The sequence below is a fragment of the Xiphophorus couchianus genome, chromosome 19, assembly GCF_001444195.1.
Source record: "Xiphophorus couchianus chromosome 19, X_couchianus-1.0, whole genome shotgun sequence".
Classification (NCBI taxonomy): Eukaryota; Metazoa; Chordata; class Actinopteri; order Cyprinodontiformes; family Poeciliidae; genus Xiphophorus; species Xiphophorus couchianus.
In genome coordinates, this window is record NC_040246.1 from 20649481 (window position 1) to 20666415 (window position 16935).

General features: G+C 36.1%; 1 protein-coding gene across 1 annotated transcript; it reads left to right on the plus strand.

Moving 5' to 3' along the window:
- The first annotated feature begins 1778 nt into the window (after positions 1–1778).
- On the plus strand, positions 1779–16304 carry ncmap (non-compact myelin associated protein). Its single transcript, XM_028001515.1, has 4 exons — positions 1779–2053; positions 13741–13844; positions 14378–14462; positions 15468–16304. The coding sequence occupies exons 2-4, from the start codon at positions 13754–13756 to the stop codon at positions 15739–15741; spliced, it is 450 nt and encodes a 149-aa protein (XP_027857316.1). The 5' UTR covers positions 1779–2053; positions 13741–13753; the 3' UTR covers positions 15742–16304.
- The last annotated feature ends 631 nt before the right edge of the window (positions 16305–16935 follow it).

Genomic DNA, 16935 nt, shown 5'->3' on the forward strand with positions numbered 1-16935 from the left:
TTTTGTACAAAAGCAATGATGCTGCTTGCTTTGTCATGATGGGCTCCACCCAAACCCTGGAGAGAAAGTGAAGCTCGATCCTGATGACAGCGATTCCTGTGTAGGGAATACCTTTCATACTGAGCGCTTAAATGGAGATTATTGTTTTGCACAAGAATACGAGAAAAAACGGGAGTGATGCATTTTTTCCTCATCCACCCAATACCCTTTGAACAAGTTAGTTAATTTTCAACTCCATTCAAAAGGTGTTGGTGCAAATATAAGTAGATTTATTACTCTGATGCCTGGTTTAGTCTGCATCCCCAGAACATACATGGAGAAGCATCATTTGGTTTTTATGCTCCTCCGATCTGGAACAAACTTTCAGTAAACTGCTAAACAACCGAAACACTGAGTCCCTTTAAATAAAGACCTGTTTGGATCTTCCTTTGATTAGCCGTAGGTAGAGTAATAGCTGTGTTTTCATTATAAAAGTGCACAAAACTTAAGTCAATATTCCACTAAAGTAGAAAAAACAGAATTTTACAATTGCGGTGTTCCCATGAAATAAAAAACACAATTAAAATCTCACATAATTAAGTTTGTTCACACGAAAAGTCATTAAAAAACATGATCGTCCAACGTGATCAACAACATCTGGTTGTTGATCACATGACTTGTGTGATGCGAGAAAAGAATATGTCATTGTTGCTTTGTGAAATAAACCCAAAAAACACACATCTCATCCTGGCATACAGGAAGAACTTTTCTTATTTTTTAAAAATTGCTGTGTTTCCATTTTTAAAATGTCAAATAATTTTTATGGTCAATGGAAATGCAGCAATTAATCAACATATTATCAGCTCAGTAGTAACAAGTTACATTTACTCAAATACTTTTACTTCAGTAACATTATTTGAAAAACATAATTTTTTTACAGCACTCTACTTTTTTACGGTAACTTGAGTAATTTCATTGTGAAGTATTTCTTCTCTTACTTGAGTAAAATTTCTGAATTTTCTGCCCACTGAATGAAAAACAAACATGTTTTAACCAAAAATACACCAGACACACCTACAGTTTTTGTTGAAGTTTCATACGTTTTTTATTGAAAGAAACTAATTTGGAAACATTTTCTTTTGCTTGACTTAGTTGTTTTTTTTTTTTTACTAAAATTATTATTATTATTATTATCCTTAAAATACAAATATTTCCACTTAACTTTATTTATTGGCCCATCTGATGATGTAATCTTTAAACATTAAATGATTTGATCAGTTAATCAGTACTTGAGTAGACTTTTTACCAAATACATTTTTACTCTTATTTGAGTAATTCCTTGGCTACAATTTACTTTTATTTGAGTAAAACGATGTTGAAGTAGTGTTACTTTTATTAATTAAGTAACATTTTTGGCTACTCTTCCCATCTTCTGCATACTGGGTTGATGATGGCATTTGATAAAATGTAAAGTTTATTGCTTGATTCATAAATAGTGACTGTTTTACATCTTTTTGACATAAAGTACTTTTGAAATGTGCTCCACAAATAAGCTTGACTTGACTTACAACCTGATTTATGTTTTTATTGCATGCAAACCTCGTGACTACAAGCACTCAGCACCTTTATGTGTGAGATGCAAACATGACACTCTGCAGAGGCCAAGGTTATGGAGAGAGCAGCTCATTTTGATCAGGCACGCCTAAGGGCCGGGCGGAAGGACCGGAAAAACCAGCTGCCTCAGATGGTTCCTCTCTGCACAGCAAACGTGGAGTCTCCTCCTCTTTTACCCCGTCTCTCTCCTCCCTCCTTTAATACTCACTGAAACCGCACACCGACACACCTCTGCTTGGTTTTCAACCCTCTCCCTGTCTTATATTTTAGTTTTATTACAGCTGAAGTTGTGTTATCTTCCTCCATTTCTCCTGTCTGACACCCTGAGCAGACCTGCTGTGATCTACCAGGCTCTTACAGGTGGACTATGCCTCCTTTGGCCAGCTGACAGCGGGGGTACCATCGCTGGTCAGCGCCCACCTGGGAAGGGCTTGAGCTGAAACACAGAGGAGTCCGTTTGGTAGGTCACAAAACTGTTTCTACGTTTTTCTGGCTGGATTGTTGAGATAACTCTATGTTACACATGAGTTATCTCATGTTTAGATACCTAAACATAACACATGTTTAGGTGTGTGTGTGTGTGTGTGTGTGTGTGTGTGTGTGTGTGTGTGTGTGTGCTGTGATTGAACCTGAGTGAGAACAATGCACTGCAAAACCACTTTCTGGTGCAAATAAGACAAAACTAACTTATAAGTAATTTTTGAGCTTGTTTTAAGTCAATATTTTATTAATATTGATGAAATATTAATAAAATAAAGTGCTGGTCCCACTGGCAAATTATTTCACCTACAACGTCAGAATAATGTCTTGTTATTAGTGAAATAATCTGCCAGATGAAATTTTTCATCTATAGTAAGGGAAGAAAACAATATATATTATATATTAATACTTCACTGATTCAAAGTTTTGTTCTTTTGTACTTTTCAACATTTTTTTTTCAACTATAACAAAAGAAAATGTTTTATTAGTGACATCAGAAATAATCTGAAATAATGTGCCTAGTGGAACTAGTTATTTTAATCTAAACTCAGGGAAGAAAGTACTGCACTGATTTGAGATTTTAAGTTTTATTTTTTATAATTTTTTACCTTTTTTTCAATTATAACATAGTAAAAATTAAAAATGTCTTATTAGTGAAATAATCTGACAGTGGAACTACTCATGTCTACCTATACTCAGAAAGGAAAACAAAAAAAATCATATATTAGTACCTCATAAATTCAACATAACTCAAGTTTTTGGGGTTTTTTGTGGGGAAATTGATGCATGCGAAATTAAGCATTTCTCCGTTTTTATTCATGTTATTAGTGTTGGTATTTGTGCCAATTTTATAATATTTACAATTTTTTTTAATTTTATATTTTTTTTACCAAACTTAATTTTATTTTCTGTTTAATTATTTATCTTGCTGTGATGTTGTGATTGTCGTGAAGCACTTTGGTCAGCTGAGGTTGTTGTAAATGTGCTATATAAATAAATGTTTCTGATTATCCAACATGTATTAATAATCAACAGAAATATCAAATGATGATTTTGGTTATCAAGAGAAGAAAGTCAAACAACTCCAGGGACCACAAACTTTTTAGCATTTTTGTTTTTGCAAAAACTATTTTATATTTTCATTTTTACCTGACAGTAAACATGATAGCAGCCACATAATTTAGTGATTGATAAATTATTGTAGATTTAAAACATAAAAATGTTTTTGCAGGTTTGCCAGATTAAAATATATATAAATACTTTTCAGGCTGATCATCTTTTTCTACATTTTTTGTGTCTTTTTTTCACTCTGGCTTTAGTTTGAAAGTTTATGAAAAGGGAATGCCCAAGTCTACTTTTTAGTAAAACTGTTTGTTTTTTACAAATGAATTAAATCAAATCAAAATGAAAAGCTTACATTTTTCATTTTAATATCTTATATTATCTGTGTAAATCTTTTCAAATCTGTATTTACTGCCTGACCTTCCTTGAATTTCTGATTAAGGGCCATCCAAAATCGTTTCAAGGGTCACAAATGGGCCCCAGGCCGCACTTTAAACACCCCTGTAATAACCTTGGTAGAGCGATAACAATCTGCCTCACTGAAGGGATCAATTGAATCATTGTATAACTTCAACGCTATTAACAATTACACTGCAAAAACATAAAATCTTACCAAGTATTTTTGGTTTAGTTTCTTTTGCAAATATCTTACGACACTTGAGATAAGATTAAACTAACTGAAAAATAACTTTTCAACAAGATATATGATATTTTTAGTCAATAATTTCTTAATATTTATGAAAAAGTACTAGTTCCACTGGCAGATTATTTTCTTATAACATGAGGGGAAAAAATTCCAAAATATTAAGGACTTATTGATTTAAAACAAGCTCCTACAACTTGCCAAACAAATTACTTGTAAGTTAGTTTTGTCTCCCATAATATTAATTTCAAGTGTAGTAAGATATTTGTGCTAGAAACTAAGCAAAAGTACTTGGTAAGATTTGATGTTTCTGCTGTGTTTCTGATTATCCAGAGCATTTAAGGGAGAATAGAAATAGTTCTTTTCACTGGGCTTTACACAACGCAAAAAGAGACATTTTAAAACATGATAAAACATTTTACTTATTCATTTATTAACAAATCTGGTGTCCCAAACATGAGCACCAGAACCTTTTATAACAGTAGCTACACAAACTGTGAAGACAAGTCAAGTCTTTTGTTTGTCCTTTCTAAACTGCTCTTCCATTTCTGTCTTTCTTTTCGTTTTACACTCGACACTTTCAATGAATGCATCAATCATCTCCTGCTTCAGAAAGAAACACTTTACTTCTGCTATAGTAATCTGTTTTGAACGCTGGAAGCTGGTATTTTAAATAAAATTTCCTTTTTTATGAGGGATTTTTGCTTCAACAGTCATAATATTTGCCTTTAAGTTTAAGATTTGCCTCCCATATTTATTCTTTTTATTAACGTCGTTCTACGGTTTCCACCGATCACTCGGCCAGTCAGCAGAATGACGTCTCATGTCGTGACACGTCATTCTGCTGATCCATATCAATAAATGTCACAGATAAATCTCTCATCAACGCGACAGCTGGAAAAGTGGGAAGTCCACTTCTTTGAACTCAAATTTCATATCTGCTCTCCTAAGGCTGATAATAGGCTCTCTGTTCTCCTCATTAACCTTCTCAAATATTGACAGCAGGCGAAACCTGGTAAAGGTCACACTCTGATTGTGTTTGTGCGCTGGAGACCGTTCTGTGGAGAGCAAAGCCCAAATGCCCTTCAGCTTCGCCTGTCCTTTCCCCCAGTGGAAAGAAAAGAGGAAACTGAAGAGTTCCTCTGTCTGAACAAAAGGAGCACAGGATTTGTTTACTCACGGCGGAAGAGAGGATATTGAATTTGTAGCATTTGAGAATAGCAGCAGTTAGCGGAAAGAGAAATAAACAGTTATTACTGGGAAAAGACCAGCAAATGGGGAAGTGAATTTATCAGCAGCACTTGTATGCAACTGGATTACTTACAAAAAAGCATGCTTACAATTGAAAATGTTCATGAAAAACATTTTTGTGCAAGTAATTATAAAACCTTTACAAAAAATCTGAGCAATATAACTTGTAGAGACGATTTGAAATTAAATTAAATGAAGGATTTGGTCTCAGAAACTTTTAAAAATTAGACTACATGAAAATGTTTCTTACAATGTTCTTTATTTATTTGAAATGAGATGGAGCACATCGAACAATATGTGAAAGTTAGCCGGTTTCATTTATAAATATAATAAATTTCAGTGACATACAGATGGGTTAACATGTTTCTTCCATCAAAAAATAACAATAGTAATAATAATAATTAATAAAAGCATTTTTGAAATCTAAATAAAACATAAAGTTACACATTTAAAAAGAATAGACATCAACATCACTACTGTTTATCACAGTAACTTTTAATATGAGTGAAAACAACAGAAATTTATTTGGTCTTCTAACAAAATGGCTTCTGCACTAAAGAAACATCAACATCAAAAATAATTCAAAGCTAAAACATGTTGAAGTCCAGGATGTTAAATCAGTGTAGTTCCCAGTCCTGTGCTCAATGCTATGCTAGTTAGCTTTATCGTAATGCTATGCTAGCTAGCTTTATTGTTAGCAGGCTGGAGGAGGTTTTTCTCTCTCACTCTCGATTCATTTTGTTTCTTTATCCAGTGAGTTCGTTCAGCCCTTTTGTTGTTTCTGAATAAGCTACCTGTTCGCTTCTTGAACACAAAGACATAATCTCCGGGTTCAGTGTGTCCTTTCTTTGTTTTTCCAAGTCTGCTTGTAACTGGAGTTGTCGGGACACCGAGGGCATGTAATCCATTCCTGCGCTGCTGGTGAAAACAAAACAGGGACATTTCTGCACTTCTGCAGGCAAACTTTGGTTACTGAGAGGTTTTTAAACAACTGAACGGCTGCAGTGGGTTTCTGAAAACCAGAACTTTTGTTTTGGACGCTGTGCAGCTGGAAGGATTTATTAGGCCCGAGCAGCAAAGCGCTGCGAAGGCCTATTGTATCTGTACTGTTTATTATTACGATTCTTCCCACCTCTTCGTGTGCCTTTTTGGGGGCTTTATCATATTCAAAAACTCACCAAACTTGGCGGTCGCGACTAGAAAATTTAAAAATGTTTAATTTTAAGGTTGTCGCAAAAATTGCAAAAAAAATTGCTCAACGGCGGCAACTAGCAATTTTCTGTTGACACAATGGTATGAACGTACTTCATCGTAGAGACATGAAATTTGGTACACTTGTAAAGCTCACCAAAAGACTCAGAACTTACATTTAATGTTATAAGCCAACTATCACAGAAAGTCGGCCATTTTGTATTGAACGTCCATTTTTTACCTCGATTTTGACGTTTACAGCCTTCGTATTTGATCGAACTCCTCCTAGGGATTTCGATTGATCGGCTTCAAACTCGGTCAGTCTGATCATAAGGCATGTTTGATTTAAAGTTATCAAAACGGTGACTGTATGAGCTTGCTGAAGGGGGGTTACCAGGGGTCAAAGTTCACCTACTCGCCATGAAACACGAAACTCTTATATATCCTGCACAGAAACTCACAGAGACACCAAACGATCAGTGATTGATCATCAATAGGTGTCCTAAAATACCCTGTGGTGAAATGATGACATCACTTAGGCCACGCCCCCTGAGAACAGGAAGTGTCATGTTTTACTGTGAACGGTCGCTATCTTAGCCCTTTGACCTAATCAACATGAAACTGTGTCCAGAGACAGAAGACATGTTGGTGTGTTGTGGATTCAAGCCCTGACCGGCTGCGATGAAGCAGCTGGGTGTGGCGGCGTGGCGAAGTGACCTGTAACGCCGATGCCATACGTTTGCTTCTAGATTCCACATGTTTCAACCGAGCTGCACCAAACTTGGCCTGAGTGATCCTGTTCTGATGCCTGACAATGCTATGTCATCATATTATGACGTCATCTAAGCCCCGCCCCCCTCAGAATGAATTAGAGAGATCTTCTGTGTAATTACATAATAAACAGTCCATGTTCGTCGTTTGTAGGGCAATGCTGCCCTCTGCTGGCCACTGAAAAAGTTTAATTATTTCAGTAATTCGACACCAGAGGGCAGCATTGCCCTACGGAATGACAGTTCAATGTTGTAATGAAGAGGAAACAATTAAAAATTTGTAATTCTAACACAAAAACTCACAGAGACACCAAACCTTCAGTTATTGATCATCATCTTGTGTCCAATAATATCCAATGGTCAAATGATGACATCACGTAGGCCACGCCCCCTGACAACAGGAAGTCTTGTATTTTACTGTGAACGGTTGATAGCTTCTGCACCAAACTTGGCCTGACTCATCCTGGTGTGATGCCTGACAATGCTATGTCATCATATTATGACGTCATTTAAGCCCCGCCCCCTCACAACAGGAAGTGCTATTTTTTTCCTTGGAAACTTTCATCTATGGCACTCTTGACCTAATCAAGGTGATTCTGTGTTGGATGACAGAAAGGAAGTTGGTCTCGCTTGCTTTAAAGTGCCAAGAGTTTTCAATGGCGGCAACGCCGTTCGTATACGTTTGCCTCTACATTCCATATATTTTGACCGAGCTGCATCAAACTTGGCCTGAGTGATCCTGGTGGGATTCCCGTCGATCCTACGTCATCATATTATGACGTCATCTAAGCCCCGCCCCCTCAGAACAGGAAGTGCCTTTTTTTTCCTTGGAAAGCTCTGTTTATGGCTCTCTTGACCTAATCAAGATGATTCGGATGATAAACTCTGTCAATGCTCGCTGCTGGCTGAACCGTGTAGGCGTGGCCAAATGGCGAATATCAGTCCCTCGCCATATGCATACGTGTGGCTCTAATTCACACATAGATCATCCGATTGGCGCGAAACTTGATATGTATGACCTTTGTTCACCTCTAAAGAGCCCAACGGGTTTGAAATGTAATTTGACTCCACTGCGCCCCGTAAGTTAATACATCGGCTGTATCTCCTCGACGCATCGACCGATCTGCACCAGATTTTTCGACAGTCGTCGGGCAGCGCCGCCGAACGCATTCACGCGTATCGCCCGGTGGACGGGCGGGGAAAATGCGCGACAGCTTCTGCGGCGGCTAGCGGGCGGCGGTGCTGGAAACTGCGGCAGAGCTTCTGCGGTGGGGAGCGGGCTGCGGCTCTGGAACCCGAGCGAGAGCTTCTGCGGTGGCTGGAACCCCCGCGGTGGCCAATAGGCCGGAGCGGCGCTTGCTGCGAGGGCCGCCCGAGGCTGCTTGCAGCTTTAATTTTTCTTACTTTTCTTCTTCTGTAGTTGTTTTGTTGTGTAACCATGACAACAATGCATTGTCTCAAATAATACCTGAACTACGACCCCAAATATCCATCAAATATGGAGTTGAAAAGAGTCAGTCAGAGGCCTGTCAGACTCGATGCAAGACTGACTGCTACTGGAGATTCTTCCTGCCCACAGCATCACTGTTTATGCCAACTCTTTGAAAATAGTTCAGTGAAACGAGTTATGACAACACTTAATTTCCTTTGGGGAAGTATTCAAAAATACTTAATTAATAAACTATTTTATAAATTATAAATTATATATATATATATATATATATATATATATAAATTTTATAAATTAAACAACTCAAAACAATTGATTTGTTTAATGATAATTCTGTATTTCAACTTTAGAGGTTTATGGTCTTAAATTCAAGTCACACACATTTTCCTCTCCCAGGCACATTGTTATTGAATAGACAAAAATTACAACAATAGATATATTTCCACTGACTATAAAACTGCACAAATTTGAATTACAAGAATAAATTTGCTTATTGAAAACACGCCAGTTTTGTTTATTAATGATTTATCGCATGAACAAAATTTTCCATGATTTTAATTTGCTTTTCTTATTTGGTTAAATTGCTAAATTGTGTTTTGTCAACATTAGTTGTCATTCAGTTTGGTATTTCTGAGAATTGATTGTAGCCAACTAATTTCTCTTTTGTTTCCATGATTTAAAAAGGATGTTTATGACTCTTGGTACTTCTAATCATAGATAAAATGCGTTTAGAGCTGCTACACTAGAGCAGCTTATAGAAGGACATCACTACTAGTGATTCATTCATTTAAAACCTGGAAACTACCTCTCCAGTTACAATGGTGACAGATTATCTCACCTCACGCCTCCAGTAAAGCAAGTCCAACTCTCTCCTGAATGATTCAGCCAGCATTTGTCAGAGGAAATAGGGTGTAATTATTAGTCAGAGTTGAGCCAAGAATAGTTGTATTATTATGGAGCGGCATCGGGATAGGGAGCGGCTACATGTGATTAGCTTAAGGTGTGAAAAGTGGGTGTTTCTCCAAGGAATTTGCGGCATCTCAATCAGCATTATCTGTTCTTTATGTGACGCAGAAACTACAGAGGGAACATATCTGTCATGCAGCTAGTTTGTGGTTTGATTGGGGACAATTCACCACAAGAGAGATTAACTTTTTCAGATTTTATCATGTTGCAATTAGGAATGCACCGATCCACTTTTTTCAACTTCTGATACCGATACCGATATCTGAGGTTCAGCATCGCCTGATACCGATCTGTTCCAGAGAAACAGAGCTGAACTGATTTAAAACTTTTATTTTAAACACAGACAGAAATGTACTGAATCACACATTTATCTGATAACTCTGAACCAGTACAACTCACTTAAGTACTCCAGAAGCTTCACAAGCTAATGTAAAACAACTTTAACAGAAACTGACTAAAACAATAGGTTGACTGTCTTAGTAAAACGGGTAAAAAAAAAAAAATAAAGCAAACTGCAACAAACCTTCTTTCAAAATTCTTCCTCCAGATTGTTGTCTAGGTGGAAATCAGGGAATTTTTACTCCTCCACCTCCTCTACTTCTTCTTCATCTTGCATGAAGGAAATAGTGTTTGCCACATTCCTGTTTCTCCTGAAATCTACAACCATGCCCTTTGTCTTTCTCACATTCAAGATAAGATGATTGTTCCCACACCAGCAGACCAAGAAGTCTCTGTACTCAACTAAAGCTCAACCTCTGATTCACTCGAATCAAGACTTCAACAGTACGACAGAGTATTAGTACTAAGAATAAATAGAATAAAATAAAATTACTAGCATAAAGTCATAAAATTATGTGAATAATGTTATAATACTATGATAATAAAAGTTGTTTCAGTAGAATAAAGCCACAGTATTACAAGAAAAAATTCATATTTTGAGAAAAAAAGTCATAATATCACAAGAATAAAGTCATAATATTATGAGAATAAAGTTGTGATACTATGTCGTCAGAATCCTCTTCTATTCTATGCAAATAAAACCTGATTTGACTGATAAAATAATATTCAAGCACACAAAAGTAATTTTTTCAGGTTCTGTTTCTGAGGGCCACAGAAAGAGTTTCTGCGAACCAGATTTGGCCCACAGGCCTTGAGTTTGACACACATGATCTAGAGGCAAAAATAATTTTATCATCGTTTAAACATGTATATTTTTGGAGTAAATCTGTCCTTTTCTGTTTAATGTTGCTCACATCAATCTTTTCCATCGTTCGCTGCATGATATCCTTCTTTATGATGCCAAAGCAGTTGGGTTGCCAACCTTTTCGGTTCCAGTGCATGCAACAATCCAATCACTTATCTTTAGCTGTCAGGTCTGTAAACAGTGAGTGATGGACGTCATTATTAACCTTTGTGCTTAATGTCAACGCTTAAAGATTCATTGATGAGCAGGAAGCCGCATAACTCAACACAACTTTCATCTCTAGGTAATAAAAAATAAATCTTGATTCCTTCAACTTTCTGTTTCTTTATTTTCATGTCAGTCAAGTTTCTTTATAGCCTGGTCAGTTTTAATTCCCATTGGTCTCCAGGACATGCAAAGCTTGTAAACTTTGTTAAACCGCTGTGAGCCGCTGCAGTTTCCCATAAGTTATAGGATAAAGCATTGGTAATAAACGTGGGAAGGACACATCAAGGAGAAGCTTTTTATTGCTAACAAGCTAAAAATATTACTTTTTAAATCATGCAGCTAACGCTGACTATGAAAATATATGCAGTTGATTGTGAATAGAAAAGTAAATGATTAAATATGTGGCTGAACATAAAAACAGATTATAGTCTATCTCAGGGAGGAAATTTTTTACTTCATCACTTTAAATTTAAAAAATAGTGTAGATATCAGCCGATATTAATCATTTTTTTACGTATCGATTTCAGTCCGATAATTAAAACCTCACCGCTAAGAATTACCGATATTTATTTTCATCCTGTTTCCATCTGTTTGTGGTTGGGGGTTTTTTCAAAGAATGTCAATAAGGTGGTGAAATATATTTAAATTCGTTAAATATTGTTATCAATATATTAATGTTGGATATTGATATCGGCCCAAACTTGTATATCAGTGCATCCCTGGTACAGCTGCATGGATAACTTGAATACTCTTTTCAGGACTACACAGGAAACCAAAAGCTTGCAATTAATGAAATAAAAAAATTATCTGTTCTAAAAATAGATTTAGGTCTTTTTATCGTTTAATTGAGTTAAAAACACAAAAATAAAAGTATTTTAAGCAGAGAGGGAAGATTTAGTTGAAAATTCAAAATATCTGAGCTGATTGAACTTGCAGCTGCCTGAACAAAGTAAATGTTTGTCTACATGTAAGTGTTAATAAAATAAAAAATAAAAAACAAACATAGCATTTAAGTTTGAAAAGAGAATTTTACAGAAATTTTTAGAAAAGCACCAGCTACATTCCCAGATTTTCATATTTAATTCCACTTTTTGTTTTCTCCTTGAGCCTTTTCTGTGAAGTTTACTTTTCAAACTAAAACTAAATAAAATTTCCTATTATAACTGCAGTCAGTAGCATCTTTTGATTAACCTCTGTGGTTTATAACTTTATGTAGCTGAACAATATCTTTGTGAATTGAAATGTTTTGCATAAATTCCAGTTCATCAGACAGGTGGATCAGATTCAGAGAGGAAAGACGCAGCCAACTGGTTTCATGTCCTGAGTTTCCATCCACCGAGGTTCTCAGCTTTTTACTGTCGATGCAAATTTGACAAGATAGTTCCACTTGTTCCCATGAGCCGCTGTGGTTCAGCCTCAAATGGGGCTTTGCAGCTTTACTGTGACTTACCTGAATTTAAAATGTTTACTGCACATTATGTGATAAGATATAATGTGATACTTTAGGTATCATTTTGAGAATTCTAGTCCTGTTTATATGTCGAGTGAGAGAAAATTTAAATATGTTAAATTCTGTTTAAAGCTGCAGTGTGCAACTTTAATAAAAAAATATGTTTTTACATATTTGTTAAAACTGTCACCATATCACCACAGTATAAGATGAGACAGATAATCTGTGAAAAAATCAACCTCCTCCATCTCCATCCTAAGCTGCTATGAAGAAAACAACCAATCAGAGCCAGGAGGCGGGTCTTAGTGCTGTCAATCATCCTCAGGAAAACGCTGTTATGTGTGCTAATGGCGGAGGAACAATTCACCGTAACAGGAAGATCGATTATCTGCTAACTGTAGCAGAGAGCAACAGAGGGAGTCATGATTGACAGCGCTAAGACCCGCCTCCTGGCTCTGATTGGTTGTTTCTAGTTAGCATTGGGAGAAGACAAAGGAGCTAGATTTTTTCACAGATTATCTGTCTCACTGTTATGACAAAGTGACAGTTTAAACAAAAATGGAAAAAAGTTTTAGCTCTAACTTTAATAAGAAAAAACTGCCTTCTCCCTCCCACTGCTAACTGGAAGCAACCAATCAGAGACAGGAGGAGGGTTTCAGTGCTGTCAATCACAATCTCATGCTGTGCCTTCCTCCCCCGTCCCATCCTTGCTGATATGCTGCAGTTAGCATAGCATGTTATGAATGCTAAGGTTAGTAAGCATAGCCACCAATGCAACAGTGACAGTGAGTTGTGTCTCTGCCATTAGCACATTTAGCAGCATTGACTGACAGCACTAAGACCCGCCTCCTGGCTGTGATTGGTTGTTTTTGGTCGAGATCGGTGCATTAGCAAAGCAACTCAGGGAGGAGGTGGAAGAGTTTGATCTTTTCACAGATTATCTGTTTCAAAACAACATGGTGACAAACATATTTTTATTTTAAAAACTCACATACTGCAGCTTTACATAAGTCTCATAGTAAATCTAACCATTGAGTGACAGCTGGTGTGATGTTTTCACAAATAGGAAGTTTGCCTGAGTGGCTGTCTCTGAGCGAACCTTTGTCTCCACCGGGAAGGGATCATTTGCAGAAACAGCCCTGACCCACGGCGTGTGCAGTTCGTTTCCTGAACGGAGTGAAGGATCCTCCCAAACAACAGAGGATCTCTGTGTGACGCACAACACTAGACTAGATGGGGATCTGAAATCTACGCTGAGGAGGAAAGTCTAACGTGGCTTTCCGTTTTGTCTGATGAAAGCACTTTGAATGTGCCAAAACAGAGCTGTACAAATAAACTTGCTGTGCCACATATTTCTTTCTTTTTTCATTTCAAATATATTTTCTCGTCTTCATCTGAGTGAAAACTAATGCAGATGTTCTTCAATACCTCAAATTTGTTGAAAAAAGCTGAAAGTTTTTCTTTTTCTCGCAGGTTTTTGCTGAAAATGAGTTCGTCTGCTTCAACTGCGCCCAGCACTACAGTTCCTTCAAACACAACCTCAGTGACAAAATCTAAAGAACAAATTCTGATCCAGAGTAAGAAGCAAGTTTACATTCTTCATATTTCTGAAAAAGCTTCCCATTTGTAAAGAATCCCCATGTTATTTCTATTTTTTATAACTTAAAATAAGGATCATTATAAAAATTTGCAAAAACAGAGATGGGTTTTTTTTCTGTGGGATGGAAAAAATAAATAAAACACTTCCAGTTTCCACATAGTTTTCAACAAACAGATCTAAAAATATATTAATTGTACTTTTAGTGTCATTCTCTAGAGAAATGTAATGCTAATATGGCAGGAAAACTGGAAAAACACCTTTTTAAAAAAAAAAACAACAGACTTGCATGCATATTTAAAAACATTAGTTAAATCTTTATAACTTTTAGACAAAGTTATAAAGAGCCATTGCAGAAGGTCTAAAAGAGCCACAGGTTGCAGATCCCTGCAGGAGAGTCTAAAGTTTGACCCTTCTACTCTTAACAGCCAGAAGATAAAATGTGATTTTTGTAAATGTAAGTGAAAAGCAGTCGTTTGTCAGATTCACATCTGTTTTTTGTCTGGTTCTCAGGCTCTGGGGCTATGATTGCTGTCATTGTCATCGGCATCATCATCATTCTTGCTGTTGTTCTCATCATTATGAAGACGTACAACAGGTAAGATGACATTCCTGCATATTGAATTGGCCTGATTATACAGAGCTGGACCTATTTTTACCCACTTCAGGGAGAACTGGATGCCTTCTGCAGCGTTCAGGCTTTGCATCCAGCCCCGTGTGAAATATCTGATTTTTTTCTGTTGCCCTGATGAAGTAACTTTTCATCAAGAGAAATAAACTTGTTTTAAGTCAATAATTCTTGGATATACATGTTTTAAAAAGTGGCAGGCACTACTTTTTGTAAAATAAATATTAAATTGTTTACTTAAAATAAACTTCCATATCTTTATTAAAAAGCTACTTGTAAGTTAGTTTTATCTTATTTCAAGTGCAGGATATTTGCATTGGAAACTAGACAAAAATGCTTGGTAAGATTTTGTGTTTTTGCAGTGGAGAAAGTTTAATAAAAATATATGCAGTGCCTTGCCTTTGGAAACACAGTTATTTATGATGCCATAGGGTTATTGAAAAAAAGGAGCAAATTTAACAACTCTGAATTTTTTAGAATAATCTCAGAAATTTGCTAGAAAAAAACATGGAAATTTCTGAGTTTCAAAAGTCTTTTTTTTTTGCAAAATTTAAAATGTCACTTTTTTCTAGAAAATTTCAGGGATTAACAAATGCAAATGTTTGAAATTAATAAAAAAAAGAAAAATTCTAGAAAATTTCTAAAATTATTCTCAAGATTTCAGTTGTTTTTTTCCTAGACAATTTTCAACTATTTAAACTCAGAAACATCCAAAAAGAAAATTGCAAAAGTCCAAACTTAGAACATTTCCTAAGTTTAAAAAGTCTAAAATTTTCAGAAATCTACACATTTTTCTAATTTTTTTTTTTTTTTAGATTAATCTCAAAATGAGTTTCTTGGCAAAAGTTCACTCATCAACAATGGCCCTAATACACCTTCATACTTATTTGATTTCTTACGTTATTGTGCTGTTAAAATGTCGACATGTTTGCAGCCTGGTTAGAAAAATAATAGTTTTCTCGTCTTCTTGGCCAGACGGACTCATGAATCCAGACTGCTGGGGGGCAGGGCCGGCTCCAAACCTTGTCCGATGACGTCCCAGTCCACGGTAAACGGCAGCGTTCCTCTGAATAGCATGGGGGTCAGCTCGGTGTCGGGCAGCATCACCAACTCAAACCCGGTATCAGAGGACGGCTTCCAGCTGTCCAGAGCGGACGGGAATCACTCAGAGCAGTTCAGCACCACCAGCGACTACAGCGAGTCCACTGTGGTCGCCATACACGACGCGCCCTCCCCACTGAACACATAGCACACAGGCTGCAGCTCCACTGGCTGAGGTTTGAATTCAAACCAACTCGCTGCGCCGACTGACTGAACCCTGCAGTAATCTTCATCAGCCTGGAAACTGGAGTGCTGAGATTACAGGGAACAAACTGTGGATTATGAAGGATGATATGTGAAGACAATCTGACGAATTGCAGTGTTTTCTGAGAAAACATCAAGGGAATGGTTCTCAACGTTTTCGACAAACACGCGTGAATTTGTTTGCTGCTCTTAAGTTTGGAAACAAAATGATCGCATATAAAGCAGTTATGAATTTAGTAGATTACAGTGTAACAGATTTAATTCCCATCATTCAGTCTTTGTGTTCTCACAGATTTGCTTTAGGTTTACAGAAAGTAAATACGTATTTCAATGAAGAATCAATGAAGATGTTTTGTTTAGCATCTGTCAGCAAAACCCATTGATGTGAATCTTTAATAATTTGACACTAAAGTATTTTGCACTTTATTTTCACTGCTCCTCTGTCTTTGTTTTTGTTTGTCTTTCTTTTTGAGTCTTGATTATAATAAAAAAAAAAATACAATGTTTTATGTTTTAACTGACTTTCATTTTTCCAGAAAGCCTTGTGATGCACTCTGTAGATAAATAATAGATGGAGTAGAATAAGGCTGAATCCCTTTAATGTTGCTTAGTAATCAGAAAATATCCCAAAATTAGACTTTTCTTCAAGAAACAGCTACAAAATCAGTTCTATAATACACAGTTAAATTTAATAAATTAGAATATTATTAAAAAGTTAATCGGTTTTAGTGACTCAGTTCCTTAAGTGAAACAGATTAATTACACAGAACAATATTTTCAAGACTTTATTTTTTATTAATTATAATGATTTTCTTCTCAACGCTAATAAAAACATGGCATTTAAGATAGGAATATTAAATTAGACCAATAAAAATAAATATTTCTAAAAGAAATGTGCTCTTAATTAAAAAAGTACCTGCCTAAAGGTTGTTACTTTCAAAACATACTTTTAAGGTGGCAAACAAATCTCATAGGCATGTATGTATGAATGAATGAATGAATGAATGAATGAATGAATGAATAAGAATATATATACATTGGATTGTTTACATGTCAGTTATGTGACTCAATAAATAATACCAAGAGTCATTAGCAGAACAGGCTGTTTGGCATCTGCATAGATAATCTGGCTAATTTT